This window comes from Vicugna pacos, chromosome 35 (genome assembly GCF_048564905.1).
Source record: "Vicugna pacos chromosome 35, VicPac4, whole genome shotgun sequence".
NCBI classification, from domain to species: domain Eukaryota; kingdom Metazoa; phylum Chordata; class Mammalia; order Artiodactyla; family Camelidae; genus Vicugna; species Vicugna pacos.
Window position 1 is genome coordinate 18891799 of NC_133021.1, and position 17713 is coordinate 18909511.

At 42.5% G+C, this 17713-nt stretch overlaps 1 protein-coding gene across 5 annotated transcripts; it reads right to left on the bottom strand.

Moving 5' to 3' along the window:
- Positions 1-458: 458 nt before the first annotated feature.
- LOC107035283 (kinesin-1 heavy chain-like) lies at positions 459-17511 on the bottom strand. Of its 5 annotated transcripts, XR_012067028.1 has the most exons (7): positions 16507-17511; positions 10459-10546; positions 3371-3446; positions 2270-2374; positions 1746-1794; positions 1181-1237; positions 465-1098 (listed from the first exon to the last, which is right to left on the bottom strand). XR_012067028.1 is itself a non-coding variant. In XM_072954986.1 (5 exons), the coding sequence occupies exons 1-3, from the start codon at positions 17117-17119 to the stop codon at positions 3376-3378; spliced, it is 273 nt and encodes a 90-aa protein (XP_072811087.1). In that variant the 5' UTR covers positions 17120-17511; the 3' UTR covers positions 459-1794; positions 2270-2374; positions 3371-3375. The 5 variants fall into 5 exon arrangements, 1 of the variants encoding a protein (XP_072811087.1); XR_012067029.1 differs by having other exon boundaries at positions 460-1794; positions 16507-16653; positions 17006-17511; XR_012067027.1 differs by having other exon boundaries at positions 460-1098; positions 1181-1794.
- Positions 17512-17713: the final 202 nt, after the last annotated feature.

Consider the following 17713-nt stretch of genomic DNA (forward strand, 5'->3'; position numbering starts at 1 on the left):
TACACATACATTTGTAGTTTACTTTTGTTAACCCCTCTGCTGCACCAGAAAAGAGAAACTTGAAATGGCTTCTCAGTATCCCCAAAATTAGAGAGAGGCTCTGGAGGATGTGTGTAAGACTTCTGCGTAAAAGGGAACAGGTATGTCGTTCTCATCAGAAGACACAAATCAGCAGAACAGCAAAAATGGCGACAGAGGCCAACATGAAAACACCTGAACTTACTCCCATTTTGACATAAACTAGAATCAGGCTGCAAAGGGCCACAGTAAACAGTCATACAGAAGGAAGAAAGCAGCACAGCCAAAGCAGGGAGGGCTGGCGGGCAGCTCCCCGTCCTCACAGGGCCCGACGCCAGGATGGGTCAGACAGACACCGAAAAATGAGGGAGAGGGTACCTAGTAAGATTCTCAATGACGTATGCTGAACACACTCTCAATAAAAGCATACACTTTGAGTCAAGGACAACACGTGTTGGCGGAACTGGGCTATGGCCCGAATGACAGTAACTCGGAGGGAATCATTCAGTTTATTTAACAATAAAGCAATGGCACAAATGCTTGTGAACTCTCAAAAATATTACCAAATCCAATTCGATACACATTTTCAAGATGTAACAATGAATAACGCATATTAGAACTAAAGTTAAGTAAAAATGCTTAGATATCCATCAGAATGTAAAGATTTTTACCTTTTCACTACCTGCTAAGTCAACCAGATAAAGTTTTCCACTCACTACCTGCTAAATCTAGCAGATGAAGTTTTCCACTCAGCTTTTGTTCCGTTTGTGTGTGCTCTTGTTTTACATTAATGATATACTGCGACTGCTAGAGCTATGTTCATTCATATCGGCACTGGAACCACAGAAACAACTATAAACACAGCTTTCCCTTACGAGTCATCACTAAAGCATTATTTTACCTAAGAAAAAATCTTACAATTTTAATCAACTTGATAAAGATACTTTAAGGCAGTCTGTACCTTAGCTAGTGTTAATAAACATGCTGCTTACTTGTAACTGCTACATGTCTGTTGGATTTTCCTTCATCTATGGTATCCATAACTTCATCTGGACTACATACAAAACGCTCTGCGCACCCCTGTGAAGTGAAGTTTTAGAGTACGTCAATACTTTCAAAACTCTACTGCAGGGCTTTCCTGCACATTCTGTATCACAAGTACCTTTACGTAGGGAACTTGGGTTTTTATCTTCATGAACTGAAAGACCGGTCTTCGAAACTGAAAAAGAAAAATAAATACTATTAACAACATTTTCCTAAACTCTAACTCTAGCCAGGGAACAGTTAATTATCACTATTAAAGCAAGACCCTGCAGAAACAGATGTATACAGAAACCAATGCAGCAATATAGAACTTCCAGGTCCAGGCCCCCCTCTGCCACCCCCATTCTGGAAATAAGAACATTAAGTCGCAGTGGTTCAGCAGTTTCCTCAAGGATGATGTGTCAACTGACAGCTGATGGAAGACCAGAGCTCAGGACCTAGGCTCCCTAACTCCAGCCCAGTGCTCGAATTACTTCTTACAAGGCACCCATAAATATATCCTTTAAAGAGGTTATTCCACGTGTCAAAAGGCACTCAGTTAAAGCCTTATAAGAAGCATTTAAAAATGTTCCTATCATTTAAGTCAATTTCACATAGGTTACTGAGAAATGGCCTCACATTTACTACTGAAGAAGGTAACATGTGGTTTTCAAAAATGATCAAACAGCAAGAATTTAACTCACCATCTAGTAGGTCCCTTATCTTATCCAAATAAATTTCAAAATATGAAACCTAAAGGGCAGGGGAAACAAAAGGAAAGAGACCAACCATTTAACATTATAAAGTAATCTATTCACTTATTCACTAAATACTTATTGGGGTCCTAATGCCAAGCATCGACCAGACTACAGGACAACTCAGTCACAGCTTCTACTCTACTGGGAAGCCCTAAATGCACTAAAATCCTTATGCAACTGAAACGCACTTTCCATTATGTATCTTCATCCAAAACGAATTATCTACAACCTTTGAGCTCTGTAGCAAAACAAACTCTTTTATTTTACAGAGGCGGCGGCCAAAGAGGTTAGCCTACTTGTTTACTAACAGCAAATGAAGGACTTCAGTTTACTAATTCTAATGTTCTTTCAACTATACCTGACCATTAAAACATTTAAAAAATACCTTTTAAAAGAAAAAGTTTATTATTTTTTGGAACAGAATTATTCTAGGTATAAAATAAATCACAGTCTTTCCCCCGTGATTTTACCTTAATATGAAATTCCAAATTTTCATCCATGGAGTAAATATAATTAAAAATATCTTGCACTATTCTCGGAATAATTCCCATGCCTTCTGGATCATGAAGTTTACCCTAAAGAGAAAACAAAATTAGACTTCTTAAACTATAAAGCACAAATTAAAAACTTTTAATCCACAATTTACAGTCAACAGAGGACAGGAATTCTAATTGTTGCCATTATTTATTTAAAAAAAAAAAAGTGGCTCAACAAACACCCAAAAAAACCCAATTCAACCGGGACATATTCTGGTAAGTTACACATAAAGACTATACGCCAACCACGGGGGTTACCAACTGACCTTAGCCTTTTATTTAATTATCAGATTCAGATTATGCACATTTATAAATGAACATACTCTAGGAAAAGGTTTTAGTTAAGTTTCTTGCCCTATGAATCTGCACGGTAGCTTCTACTTCAAGCCAAATTCATCCAAGTGCTAGGAATGTCCTTGCTCTCTGACTGTAACTTTACGAAAATGAGTAACATGAACGAGACTAAAACAAGCAGCCGTTTACTTTATACAGAATGCTCAGACAGATGATAAAAGCAGACACTCTGCAGCAGCGGCAGAAGATTACAGGCTGTTTCCTAGAAGCAAAGCTTGAGCAGGCCCACATTTATTATTAATAGCAGCTCTGCTCATTCTGGAGACCTTCCTATCAAAGAGTGGCAAATGTTTGGCCAGGGGCCGGGGGACAGGATGGACACACAGACACAACCAAGGAGCTGAGGAAAAATTAAGTGCTCTGAGAGAACTGAAAACATATAAACATTAAAAATTCCAAAATTTACCAGACAGAGAACTCTGATTTAATCCTAAAATCTTCATAATTTTGTGGTTACACTGATAAAACAAAGCTAGGTATGACTTCCAATATACAACATTTCACTGTTTAAACTCAGGAACTGATCATTTGCCAGCAATGTTACTTGTATACAATTTGTATGAGACAAAGCAATAAACAGTAAGTAAAGCTAGTTAAGCGGGTCAAACACTGTCAGGAATAACGGATGAATGCCCCGTGTGCGCTGCGAGCCACATCCAAGCACAGATCATCAAATGTTACCTCCATCATATGCGTCTTCCCAGAGGAGGTCTGCCCATACGCAAATATGGTTCCGTTGTATCCCTCAAGTACATCTCTGAAGAAATAAAGAGATTTTATACATCAGGGGATTCTTTTTCATTAAGCAGAATGTTCAAAAACACTACAATAATTCACACATACAACAACCTTGTGCCTCACCCGTGCACCATCAAATCCTCACATTCACATGTTTGTGGAAAGAATGGTGAGGAAGATTCAGATTCCCTTTACACTAATATGGAAGATTCCATCTAAGTCAAAGTTGAGCACATGAAAAATTTATAAAGGCATTAAAGGAAGTAAGAATATATTAACAGTAATTTCCTGTGATGCTCCCTCTATGCAATTCCTTCCCCTCCAATCCAGATTACTTTCTATTGTAAGAAACACATTTTAAATTTCCACTGCTTATAATCATTTCTCAAGTCAGCGTACATCTCCACTGTCATTACACCTGTACTCCAAAGCTTCAGGGGACCCAAAAGAGACAAATGCTCTGCCAGTTTACCTATAGGTATCAATCAGCTTTTAGAAGTAGGGCTGACTGGTAGTCAACTGCTGGTTAAGCCTCACAAACCCATACAGACACCATCCCTCCTTACACAGCAAGTCCAGTCCTACCTCAGAAGCAATTATCAGAACGTTCCTGTAATTAAAAAACAAAACAAACCAGTTTTTCTAGTCCTTTGCATACCCCAAGACATAAAGTAACTTCCTTTAGGCTCAAGGGGGCTAAATACGAGTGAACAAGGTAACCTTTTGATTTCCAGTTTTCAAGGATTCAGTTTGTTCTTTTTTTGTTTGTTTGTTGTTGTTTTTTTTTGGTGAAAGGTACTATAAAATTACATTCTAGTCTAGAGGAAGCCAAAGCAAAAAGAGAAGACTGCTGGAAATAGATGTTAACAGTGGAAAGTAAACTTGGAACAAAAAAGCCAATTCTTTTTTTTTAATTGATTGTTTAAAGAAAGAAAAAAAAAATCCCAACTTTGGGCACAACTAACTAGATAACAGATCTGCTACAGAAACATGTATTAATAGGAAGGAGAAGGCATTAGTACTTACTTCCCTGGGAAGATTTTAAGAGATCTAAAAATTTGAAACTTTCATTCTAAATCTTCTCAGTTTTATGACAGGAAGCAAAATAATTTCAAGAATCACATTTAAAATAGATAATAGAACTGCAGTAATTTGTCAGTAATCCTGAAGAAGAAATTAAATGGAGAAAAAAATGCACCACCCTCTCCAATTCACTTCCTTTATACATAATTGTTCTCGGTATGTCCGTGTAATAAACTCTGCTTAAGATCTTTTAATCAATCACATAAAACCTAAGGATGAATTCCAAATTTTTGTTAGATCTATACATAAAACGTTCATTCATGATATGATCCGGTTACCTAGCAACTACCACAATAAGTACTTAATAAATACCGGTAGGTGAATGACTAAGCGACTTTCCCAAGATCATACTGACGCACAATCTACATGGCATCACAGCGTGTGTGTGTTAGGAGAAGCCCTATCATGTGAGGGCTCACAAGATAATAAATGTATGCAACACATTTCTATCTGGGACTTCAAGCGGAACTTTAAAAACTGTATACGATCAGAGGTTATGGAATATTCAACACTCCAGTATTTACTCAGCACTAGGACCCAGGCTCTCGGTTCTGGGTGCAGGGGAGGTAACAATGATTAGGTGATTTCTAGAGGTGCCATGTTGTCATGAAAGGAAGACCACTTTCATCAATTAGGAAAATAATCCCTTGTCTACCTTCAAATCCATTACTGACTCCTACTTCCCATGGTGACTTAACCACCAACATTTTATTATAAGAAAGTCTAAGCCTACAGAAAAACTGAATGAATCTTACAGTGAACACCCCATAACCACTACCAAGATTCTATCATTAAAATTTCATCATTAGGAGCTTGAGATTTGCAGATACTGGCTGGTATACACAAAGCAGATAAACAAGTTTATATCTTATAGCACAGGGAACTGTATTCGGTAACTTGCAGTAGCCCACAGTGAGAGTGTGAAAGTGAACATATGTATATTCATGTACGACTGAAGCACTGTGCTGTGCACCAGAAATTGACACAACATTGTAAACTGCCTATATTTCAATTAAAAAAATTCCATCATTTTACTATTTGCCTTAATCATGTGTCTATCCATCCCTCTTATTTACTGCATCAAGGTAAACTGCAGACTTCAACACGCTTCCACCTAAACACTTCACCATGCCTTCACCATTAGCCACAATTCAATATTCTGCAGTTTTATTCTTCAGAGGTAAAACTGACGTAGAATGAAATCCACATACCTTAAAAGTACAGATCTTAAACACCCCCCCCACACACAAATACTCATCTCTTTTAAAATCCCAGAGAGCATGTATCTGTAATCAGATGAAACCAGGCACTTCTGGACCTGGCTTTTGTTTGCCTTCTTCCCAGCTCCATCTCCCACCATCCTTCCCCTCACACTGCTGTCTTTGCTGGTAAAAATGGTTGAATCTGACAATCTCAAATGGTTCAAGTTCACTCACCTATAATGTATGTTCTCCCCACACACGCAATACTTTCCCACCTGGACGCCTCAGCCCACGCGTACCCCTGTCTGGGCGCTCCTCACTCTACTTCCTACTCTCGTGCATCCTTCAACTTAGGCTTCACTTCTTCCTCCAGCCCAGTTCCACAACGCACCCCGAAATGAATCCAGGTGAGAGTCTTACAGCCCCTGCGTTCAGCCATGATACTTACCACTGTGTATTGCAGACACCAATTTACTTGTCTGCCTTCCTCACCAGCCTGTAAAATCCCAGCGTGGTGCCAGGCACTTAGCAGGGCCTCAAATGCTTGGTGAATGACTATTACTCTAATGCACAGCATCTTTCTAAAGTGTCCCCCTCCTTTTACAACATACTTTTGATGTTCTTGTGAGAAACAGAGGTGAGACTATGGCCATCTTACTTCTTTCATGCTTTGTAAACAAGGAAACATACTGAGCAAGTGAGACAGTGGCCTATCACCTTCTACAAGTCCCTTCATCTCTGAACTTCAGCTTCCTCATCAGGAAAATGCCTGCTTAGGGGAAGGCTGTGAGAATGAGAAGTCATCATATAAAATTATTACTGTTAACATTTGAGAATGTGCAATGCGCCAGGCTCTGATAATTTATCATGTATCAGTGTATCTAATCCTTACAAGACCCTATGCAAGGTACTATTTTAGTCCCATTCTACAGGTGAGGACACTGAGGCACGAAGAGGTTAAATAAACTGCCTATAGCTCCACAGCTAGGAAGACAGAGCTGGGATGCAAACCAGGACAGTCTTGGCTCTGAAGACAAGCTCTTAACCACGACACAGTATGGCAGGCTACCTCTGGAAAAATTAAGGTGGATACAGTGGCAGACAGTCCCAGGCAGGAAGCTATGGTGAAACTGGGGACCCTATGGAGGCCTGGTATAACACCTGGCATCCAGCAAACACTGAATAAATGACACCTACTTTATACCAGGGAAACCAACTTACAGACACCGCTCAGGTTCAGACTTCAAAACAGAATACAGGTGGATAAAACATGTTCAAAAGAAACAAAAATCTATCTAATCAGTCTATAAAACGGAAGTCTTAGCCCTGAACATAAGTTCTGTACTTGTATGGGAATCTGAAACAAAGCGGCCTCAGCGCCTGGCAGGCCCCGGGCACACGAGCCGCTCTCAGCTCATCCCTGGCAGCTCGCTCATCAAATTCACATCTCAGAAGAAATACCAGCTCACCCGCCATCTTGCCGACCCTTGACCACCAGTTTCTAACCACATCCTATTTGCTCTGTGTGCCAACGAGGGGCCCAAGTCCAACTTGCCACGTAGTTTTAATTGCTTTTCTGTCCTCACATCTCGCCTAGCCCCCACCCCATCACTCTCCTTAAATCTATGTCTTTATGTGTAACCCCGCCACACTCACATCCTGCCCGGGGCCAAGTCCCGCTGGCTACTACACCCAGGCCCCTCCAAAGCGGCAGAGCATTTGGGTGAAGGGAAGAGGAGAAAGTCAGCCAAATACTTTTCTATGAATGACAAAGCTGGCACAGAACCTGCAGACAGACAGACGGACACCTTCTACTGTAACAGCACCTGAAGTCTAATTTTGCAGAGTGAAAATTAGGCTGAGAGCTATCCCAAGTACGATTATGGTGGATCAAACTAAGAAAATCATTTCCTTTCTTAGAAAACAGAGGCCACAAGCAGCAGTTGACACCTGCTACATACTTAGGTTATACCAGGTCCTGGGTAAAGCACCTTTTCATGAATCATCTTTTAAAATACTCACAGTACCCTGATTTTGCAGAAGAGGAAATGGAGACTAGAAAGGTTAGGTGACTGTAAAAGTCACAAAGCCAGAAAGTGGAAGAGCCGAGACCTCAATCTAGGTCCGTCTGATCCCAGAGCCTGGGCTTAACCGTGCTGCACAGAAGGGAGCCGCGACTCAGAACCAGCTCCAAACAGTAAAACACGAATCTGCTGGTGAAGTAAAAGGGACCAAAATGCTGAGAAAAGGAGGGAAATTTCACAACAAGAATGATGTCATCTTAGAAATGACGTCACCTGAAACAGAACAAAAGGCAGTAGAAACAAGTACCCTGGACTTCAGGACAACAGATTTCAGAGTTCTGAGGAAGGAAGGTGTGAGGCGGTTGCTGAGAAACCATCTGAGGACGTACAAACAAGGTAAAAAAAACCACTGCAGCAACATGAGAAAAGAAAAAGCCCGGGAGCAACGAGTCTTACAAAAACAAAACAAAACAAAACAAAACAAAAACAAACAAAAAACTAAGGCCCTAAAGAGAGCTTTAAAAATATTCAGAAAAAGAATCATGAGTAAGACCTGCACTGCCTAGAAAAGACCAAAAAATGTTAACTAATGATGTATTACCATCTACACCATTCTCCTCAAAATGGAACAACGGGAAAAACACCGCTGGGCCGACTTCGGGGTCGAGGTGGGCCGGACGGCCAAAGAACGTTTCTAAATGAGCCCAAGTTCCTAGTTGTCTGAGGATTACATCCCACGGATAAAAATTTCACAGAAGCCACAGAGAATGGAGGTAACAAAAGATGACTAACTCGTAAATGTTATACTCGTTTTCAAAAAGTGAAAAATGATAGATTCTGGGAACCTCAGACAAATATACCAAAATTTCACTAAGGAAAAGCTAACCCCATTGCCTGCTTGGATCACTCAACTGGTACTCTGGGGAATACGAGAGTCATGCACCATGATTTCACAAAAGGATTCAAGTTTTTCATCGTTTTCTTGTGGATATGTTGACAAGCTAAGAAGTACCGACGACTGGACAGTAAGAGACTCTGATGTCAGCTGAATACTCAGTGTGATTTAATAATCACCAACAACCTTATTCAGTGTCCTTAAATAAAAACCTTAAAAAGACACTTAAATATCCTTGACGCCATAATAGACTTATCAAAACATGCTGATAGCCAACTTAGATCCCTCGTAAGACAACTGTGAAAACAAAACTCAAAATATGAGAATAAGCTAAAAGGAACACAACAGAACCTGCACTTTAAAGGCTTGCACTCAGTAGTCAAGTGTGGACTGGGGTGTAACCCTGCCTGCAGCAGATGTGAAAAGCATTTGTACATTTAAACTGCCCTCAAATTCATGTATCAGTAACTCTGTATTACTAAAAAAGCTGAAGTAATCTCAGGCTGTACTGATGACAAAAGCACAATGAGTCAAAGAACGTCGTACCATCACGCTCCAGGATGCACAGAGCCACTGGACGGCTCCGTCAGGCTCACAACACAGGACGACACTGCCCGCTCCCCTTTCTCGCGATCATGTACAGAATCACGTGTAATTCTCCCTCCGGTCCGCTCTCGCCAGTTCCATTCCCGTTGTCATGCTGGGCGGTTTCAACGTCCAGGCAGTAGATGATCCCACTGCTACATGACACCCTGGCCCCTCAGACCCTCGACCTGATTCTCTCCACAATCTTGTCCTTTACTCCTTCAGATGCCAGCTCCACGGTCACTCTCTAGACCTTCCCGTCACTAACCGTATAGCCTGCCTAACATCAAGCACCCACGTCCGTTTATTCCTTCTCGTACCCCGACTCCAACAAGACTCTGACCCCACTGAGACTGTAACACACCAACCTTGCCAAAGAACATGTACATTTTCCTTCCATCACATGCATGGACCTACTTGTACCCATAAACTCTACTTTTGCTCCTGTTACTGGATGCAGTGTCCGTGCTCCTGCTCAGCCCTAACCTCTCGACTTGGACACTTAAGTCCAACCCCTCTAGCCTGGTGGACACTACAAGACAGATTTTTGCCTCAATCTAAGAAGTACTTTTTAGCAGTTGGAACTGTCAAAAGAAGCGGTATAAATCATCTCACAAAGTAATGGCTATTTTATCGTAAGATCCCTTTGACGTAAGGTATTTCTGGAGTAAGTGGAAGCAAGTCCAGATAATCAATCAACACCCTCTCAGCTCTAGGGTTCTGGGCTTTCAGAAAATACAAACCTGAAAAATGCATTAGTGTAAGTTACCAGTACTTATAACTGGAACGTACACGCTTTTCTCACCCTTGTTAAATTCCTCAGAGGCTTCTCATTTGCCTGACAAGCGTCCCTGGGAAAGGAATCACAGCGGAACGGGAGGAGGGCAGGCCGCCGTCTCCTCCACTTCGCAGAAACTCATCTGGCCATCTTGTTTCCACCCGCCTGCTGCTATATCTCTAGCACTGCCACCTGACAACCTCTGCTGGGCATGTCTAGTATCTGGCACCTTCCAAGTACACGTGTGTGACACTACAATTTTCTTAACACCCTTCGCTAGGTGTTGCACATAAATTAGTTCATGCAATGAGAGCAGTAAGCTTACTAATTGTATTCGACCTTCTCATTATTTAAACAACTTTCACTATTAACTAAAAAGAAAGGGAGAGTAAAAAGAAAAAGAACGTTGGAAAGACCACAAATTACTTACCGCTGGGACAACCTCGCAGGCTCAACATGCTTACCTTTAACAATCTTCTTCGCACAGTCATTATACACTTGCTCTTGAGACGTGTTTGACTGGAACACCCGGTCAAATGCATAAGGCTTGGACTGAAAAACAGAAACAAGGGTTTCAACTACACAGTGAAACGTGTATAGACATTTCTAAGCTCCTTTAAAGAAGTCACCATACATTGAACCTTAAAAGTAAGATACTTACTATACGCATCACTTCATATATAGAATCTCTGTGGAAAGGACCTTAGGGCCCAAATACAAATCCACGAGAATAAACTCCACAAAACCAAGAATGTGCATGTTCGTCTTTGCTGTCTTTCCAGGGCAAAGCACAGTAATTAGCACTGCTGTGGTAGGCACTCACACTGCTGAGTGAATTTTTATTTATTGGGTGTCTTTTCTGGCAGGTATTGAGAGTCTATTTTCAAAACCAATTTCATCTTGCAGATGAGGAACTCGAATCCCCAAAGGTCCAAAAGATGTTAATGACAAATTTAAAATTCAAAGCCAAATCTCCTGTCTTTTGGTTCAGGGCTCCTTCCACTATTCCCTTCAGCTTTTCAGTCTACTGCAACAGCTTTTCAATCATTTCACCCATTTACCAAGTATTTATGGAGTGCCCATGATGCTGGACACCATGCCAGAATGAGGGCCAAGGCCCACGCACTCCGCCCGTCAGTGGAGCGTAAGTAATAGCGGGCGGATGTCAGACAAGCAACCAAGTGACGAGAACGCCGACTCAGGCACTGCGCTGGGGGAGTGCTGAGAGCCCCCAGCAGGAGGGCCGGGGTGGGGGAGCGGAAGGGTGCCAGAGAAACACTCTGGAGAAGGGCCGGCAAAGAACTGAAGAACAAGAAGCGCCCAGTCACTGTCACTCTCTTCCGTGTTAGTCAAGAGGGAGGGTGAGTGGGGAGAAGTCATTTAGGAATTGGGAACAGCATGCTTAAAGGTCCTAAGGCTGAAAGGAGCTTGCAGCACTCAAGAAATCAAAGGGAGTTAAGTTTGAAATGAGGGAGCGAAGACCAAATGCCAACACAGTGAAATAATATCAGTATTATTTTGAAAAGTTTTGATTTTGTGGGCTCCTAAAAGATCCTGGGGACTCCATTTTAGGGACACATTTAGAGAACTGCTGATGTAGCCTGGGAAGGAGCCAGAGGCATGAAATGAAAGAAATCAGAATACAATGTCCACGCAAGTCAAAGAAGAATTTTCAAGGAGGAAGTGATTATGTCAAATACTGCTGAGACATCAAGACGAAACTGAAAAGTACCCAATGACAAAGGTCCAATTGGAAAGAGTTGAAAAGAGAATAGGAGGTAACCAAGTAGAGCAGAAATCTGTGTGGAAGAAAGGTATTTTTTACGATGGGCAAGACCCAAGCAGGTTTAAGTGCCGGCAGGGACAAGCTAGCAATCTAAGAGAGAACCTGGACATCTCAAGATGAGAGAGGGAAGCGGGGGAGGGGGCGTCTCGATAGTGAAAGCAAAGGTATGCCTGCACTCTAGTCTCTTCCAAAGGAAAGGGAGGAAGCTGGACCTTCAAATAAAATACAATCATGGCCCCAAAACAACTCAACGTTCCAGAATACTCCTAGGTCTTAGTGAAAAAAGGCTGTACTTTTCAGAAAATATACCCCACAATTCCCCTCCCAAAGCTCGGCGCAACAGCAACAACGAAGCAAACCCCCGCAAAGGGCTTTGTTCCCGATGCCCCTGCCACCTCCCACTGGACGGGCTGGAAGCTAACCGCCCACCAGTGGAGTCTCCTTGCAACCAGAGGCCCCGTGGCCCAGGTCTAGACATTGTGACATAAGGGACGGTCTGCAGGGAGGTTCAGAGAAGGGTTTGTTCTTCTGATTAAAGGACCATCTCAGCTGAAGCTGCCCTTTCTCCTTTCTGGAATGAATGTCTGGAACGGGAGCATCCATCTTGCAAATGTGACAAATATGATCATGAAAAGTCAGTAGCTAAGGATGACGGAGGGTGACAGCGTCAGCAAGTGGAACTAAAGGCTCATCCCTGGGCTTTCTGGGCAAGAAAAGAACCTCTTATTTGTTTAGACCACTATTAGTAGTTTGTTTTCCCTCGGCAGCTGAAAGCGTTCCTGAAGGACATACTCAGATGACCTCACTTTGGCATCAATTAAAAGTAGGCTGATTATTCTTTGGCTACAACATACAGAAAAGGGTCCTTCTGCTAAGATTCTGAGACATTAACATTCAAATCTACAGGTGTGGCTGATAAAAGACAATCTCTTGTTTTATGGATTGTACAAAATGTGTTCATGCTAAGCAATTCTGGAGACAAACCCGAGCGTAATCAAAATGAAGGAGATAAACCGTGCTAATACTCTTTCTACGCAAGAAGTAATTTTCCCTCTTCATCTACCCGGCAAACATTTACTTAGCACCTACAAGATATCAGATACTGGGAATGAGTAATGTAGTTTTAGAAATGATACTTCATTAGTACAGAGTGTAGCGTTCAAATAATAACAGAGGAGAAGGCTGGGTGGGGTCTATACCACTAAGCTAAGCAGATACATACTGGGATCTAGTGTACGTGATCGAGTGATGTCAACTGAACTGAATGGAGACAGCCCCTAGCGCTAAAGGCCTCACCATTAACTCTAACTTTGCTAGCAAGAAACAAGTTAATCAATAAAAAATAAGTAATAGTATGACCACTGCATCCCTCCAAAATATCAGATAATATTTCATGAAAGTAAACGTTTAAAGAATAAAAAGAACAAACACTACTGAAGTCCTGCCTTCATTTTTACATCAATAAAAAAACAGTGCTCATAAACCATTTAGAAAAATGCTCAAAATAATGTCACAGTGAAGTCTCCTCAAAAGCACCTTCTGCAGCTGTTTACCAGAAGCATCGCTTCACAGCAAACATGCAAACACCATTAACCTTATTCAGATAAGAGGATGATCATGCAAACATAAAAATAACTACACTGGGATGAAGTGATTTTTAAGATATGTATCACTGTTAAAAAATTAAGTGCTTGGCATTAAGCTGACAAATTAGTCTTATTTGAATTCTAAGACTAAAATAATTTTCTTAAGTAAGGCAAACGTTTTGAGTAGAGATCTAACTATAAAGTTACTAATTGATCCTGGCTTCCTGGGATGAAAAATAAGACTTGTGAAACAAAACTACTTCTAACCGTCTATAATTAAGACACACCCCTTAACTAATAATCCTTCAAATAAATTAAACAAAAGAAAACTCATGATCTGGACATCTATGTCTTAAAAACCTGGTTCTCGGCTTTGAAATGTACATTATACAACCTTTACTTTTATACATCTTCAAAGACACTCCAAGTCACAAGATGCATTCACATCTGACTTATGCTTCAAGGGGACAAAACCAAACAGGAATAAGTGAAATGATTCCTGCTTGAATCTGCATGCATCAGGCTGGACACCAAAGCTGGTTACAAAGGACACTCTTCTGGCAGGAATGTTTTTCTCTGAAATTCTGAATAGTGATTTTCAGATCATACACCATATGGGTGGAGACACTGACTGTGGCCTAACATTCCACAGGTGTAAAGGGCTGTTATGGTGGCTCCTCTTTCAGTTTTTATATTTAAGGTAATTAGGATAAAACACCAAACCACTCACTTGAAAGGGGCAATTGTGTTGTGCTGTTGTAGGTAGGGAACTGGGTCTAATTTCAATCAACTACAACGACCTGTTTTTGGTTCTGGCAGCCGCCGCAGTATATACCATATAAGGAACGATGATTAGTAAAGATACTTAACGATGCAAATATGCCTGTTCCACTTTTCTAATGCATAAACAGATACAGGGGTAATGTTTTCAATTTTTTTCTCCCTGGTGTTTTCAGCAAGCTCATTTGAACTACATCAGGCATTTCCCTCCTTTGAAAAGGTCTTCCCTTCTTCTGTGGATAATAGGTTTGCTTATCCAAGCAAATATTCTATTTGTCTCATTTAAAGATCTTCAAAAAATAATGCATTTATTTCATTCAATATGTAATATTTACATTTCACCAAGCACTAAGTTACAAAAGAACATTTGCACAAAGGCTGCAAAACACAGAGAAACATTATAAGATTACAAGGTTTGCCTGCCATGGGGTTATATTATATTAAAATCACTCATTAAATGAGTAACAGGAAAAAACTCTGGACAAAGTACCAGAAACTGAACTTAGATGAAAATCAGAATCCTTAAAAATTATTTTCTACATGAGCACTAATTATACTTAGAGTTCAGTAACACTGTGAACTAAAATATTTATTCTTTAAATTTTGATTTAACCAGAAGGCTATATGAAAAATGTTTTAAAATCGTTTAAAACAATTCAGTTTTAAATGCTGCATCACAGCAATTCCTTCTTAAGTTATTTACCTTGAACCAGGATCAGGATCCAGCAAAATGAACAAAACAAACCTAGATACGCTTTAACCTGGATATTTTCTAATTCTGCTCCTCCTTGATATCCGTAAAAATTCCCAGACAGCTTTTTAAAAATTAAAATAATGCATTTTTTTTTTAAACTGGGGGGAAAAAATGAGACCTCAGAGTAATGACATACTATAACGCAAAAGACCAGTTTCGGAAGTAATGAACTAAACATGCTGCCTTACATTTTTTTAAAGCTATATCACAGCTGTAATGTATTTTTGCTTACACTTAAAAAGAAAAAAAAAAACCGGAGAAAATGCTTACCAGTTTATCTAAAGGCCAACTTACCTGTTCATTACTGATGCATGACTCAATCACTTTTCTATGATTCCTAATATTATCACTTAAACTTACTTACATTACCAAGGGAAACTATGTAAGAAACTTAAAATAACTTCATCCAAAGGAAACAACCTAGAATAACCGTGCTTCCTGTGGTAATTCTTTCTTTCCTATCAACTCTTTCCTCGTATTTCATGTCACATTTGGCCTGCATCAGCAGGTTACTTTCTAACCTAATCTTGTAAAACATATTGTGAATCCTAAATTGTACTATTCCAACAAATAAATCTTGATAATGCTTATAGATTTGTGTAAATGTACAAATTCTGGAGAAAGAAGACACTCTTAATCAAGTCTGAATAAAAAAACCAGCTTTGATGTGTCCACCACTGTTGAGGCTGAGTGATCACAAAAACTGTTAGAAACTAGTAGCCTCCTGTATGCCAACTTACAACCCAGGCCTCGCATGCTTCCTCTGATTCCATGTAAAATGTACCCTCCTAGAGGAAAAGGATGACGATTTTTGTGTTTAACTTTTTGGCCTCATCATAATGTCATTTACAGCAAGAGTTTTTCGGTGGGCTTGTTAACAAAGAACCAGCCTGACAGTCCTCACACAGTGGTAGCTGGCAGTTGGTAACCTAATGATTTGTTTGCCAAAATCCAACTGAGCAAACGTGGAGCTGTGACATTCATTTTCTAGAGATGAACTTTGGAAACTTTCACATAAACTCTAAAGAACTTCAGTGCTGTCTTACACGTTCTGCCAAATGGCATTACCGAGAAAGAAGAATTTAATTTCTAGTCACAATCCACTGTTCTGCAGGCAGTATCTTACTATCCATTTTAATCTCGTTGAACTGGTCATATCCTTTTTAGAGACCTTTCAATACTGAAGATCAGACCTCAAAAAAAAAAAAAAAGTATCCATTTTACTTTCTGGCCTCCCTGACAATGATCAGCCAGCTCCAGTCACGTTATGTTTTATGCCACAAGGACAATCTCTCACCATCCTCGGGATTATCAAAAATCAATTTTCTTCAAGGTAGATCTTAACTGTAGATATAAGAACCTAATACAAGATATCTAGTCCACTGGTCAAACCTTATCTTTTTTTTTTTTTAAAGCTTGGCTTTATAATACTCTGATGTACGCACAAAAAGTGAACAGTCTTTCCGAGACGGTTACCCCTTAAAACCCAATGAGAATGAGACAATGAGTCTCCCTGGGCACTTACTTATTCAGCCCGATGTAAACAGCCTAGATCCGCTGGAAGATTAAACAAAATCGACCGCTCCGATTTCAAAAGAAAACTCACCATGTCTTTTTCACAGCCCTCGATTCGCCATTTGCAATTGTAAAGTCAAAGGGCAGGCTGAGAGAAGGTACAGGGACGACTGCGGCCGTTCGGTAGTTTTCCTCCTCCCGCGGGAGGAACCATAGGGTTCAACACGGCTCACTTTCCCTAAGACCAAGCACCGTGACTGTTTAAGGCACAGGACGGCTGGCCTCAGAGCTCCACGTCCCAGGCCGGGGTCTCATCTTGCCTATCTCACGCTCGGCAAACCTGGGGGGAGCCCCAAACTCCGGCAGCATCCTCACCAGTGGCTGCGCTCCGGGACGGCGCCCCCGGCGCCCCGGGTGCGGGAGTGCCCCGGACCGAGCCCGCGCCTGCGTTCCCCGCCAGCAGGCCTGGGTGGGGGGCGCCGGACCCCCTGGGAGGCCAGGGACCCCTGCTCCTTCCCGGCCCCCCTCCCCACTTCCCCGAACTCCGGGCGCAGCCGGCCGGGGGCGCGGGCACTCATCGCGATCATCACCGTGTCCTCTCCCAGAAACTTCGCGAGGTACTTGTCGCTGCGGGTCACCACGGACTCTTTGAGAGGTCTGAAGCGACACATCACTTTGATGTTGCACTCGGCCGGGTCCACCATCTAACTCGCCGCCGGGGCAGGAGGCCGGGAGCCACTCCCCGCCGATCAGGCTTGGAGGACGCGGGCCGCACCGGGCTCGCAGGGCTCGCGGGGGCTAAGGCTCCCCGGCGGGGGCGTGCGGGGAGGCGGGGACCCCGGGGGCAGCGCCCGCGCCGGCACCGTCGCCCGCAGGCTCACTTCCGACCCATCATGGCAGCCATGGCAACGGCGCCGGGCGGAGCGGCGGCGGCTCTCAGCTTCTCCTGCTGGCGGGGCGGGCTGCGGGGCTCTGGGGACCGGCACAGCGGCCCCTCCTTCCTCCTCCCAGAGAGCAGGCCGGGCCCACCGTCGGCTCGCCGGCTGCCTCCCAATTGCTCCCGAGGCCGCGGACGCGTGGTAGGCGGCGGGATAGGCGGCGCGGGAGGCACAATGCGCACGCGCGGGAGGCACAATGCGCACGCGCGGGAGGCACAATGCGCACGCGCGGGAGGCACAATGCGCACGCGCGGGAGGCACAATGCGCACGCGCGGGAGGCACAATGCGCACGCGCGGGAGGCACAATGCGCACGCGCGGGAGGCACAATGCGCACGCGCGGAGCCGGCGCCCCGGCGAC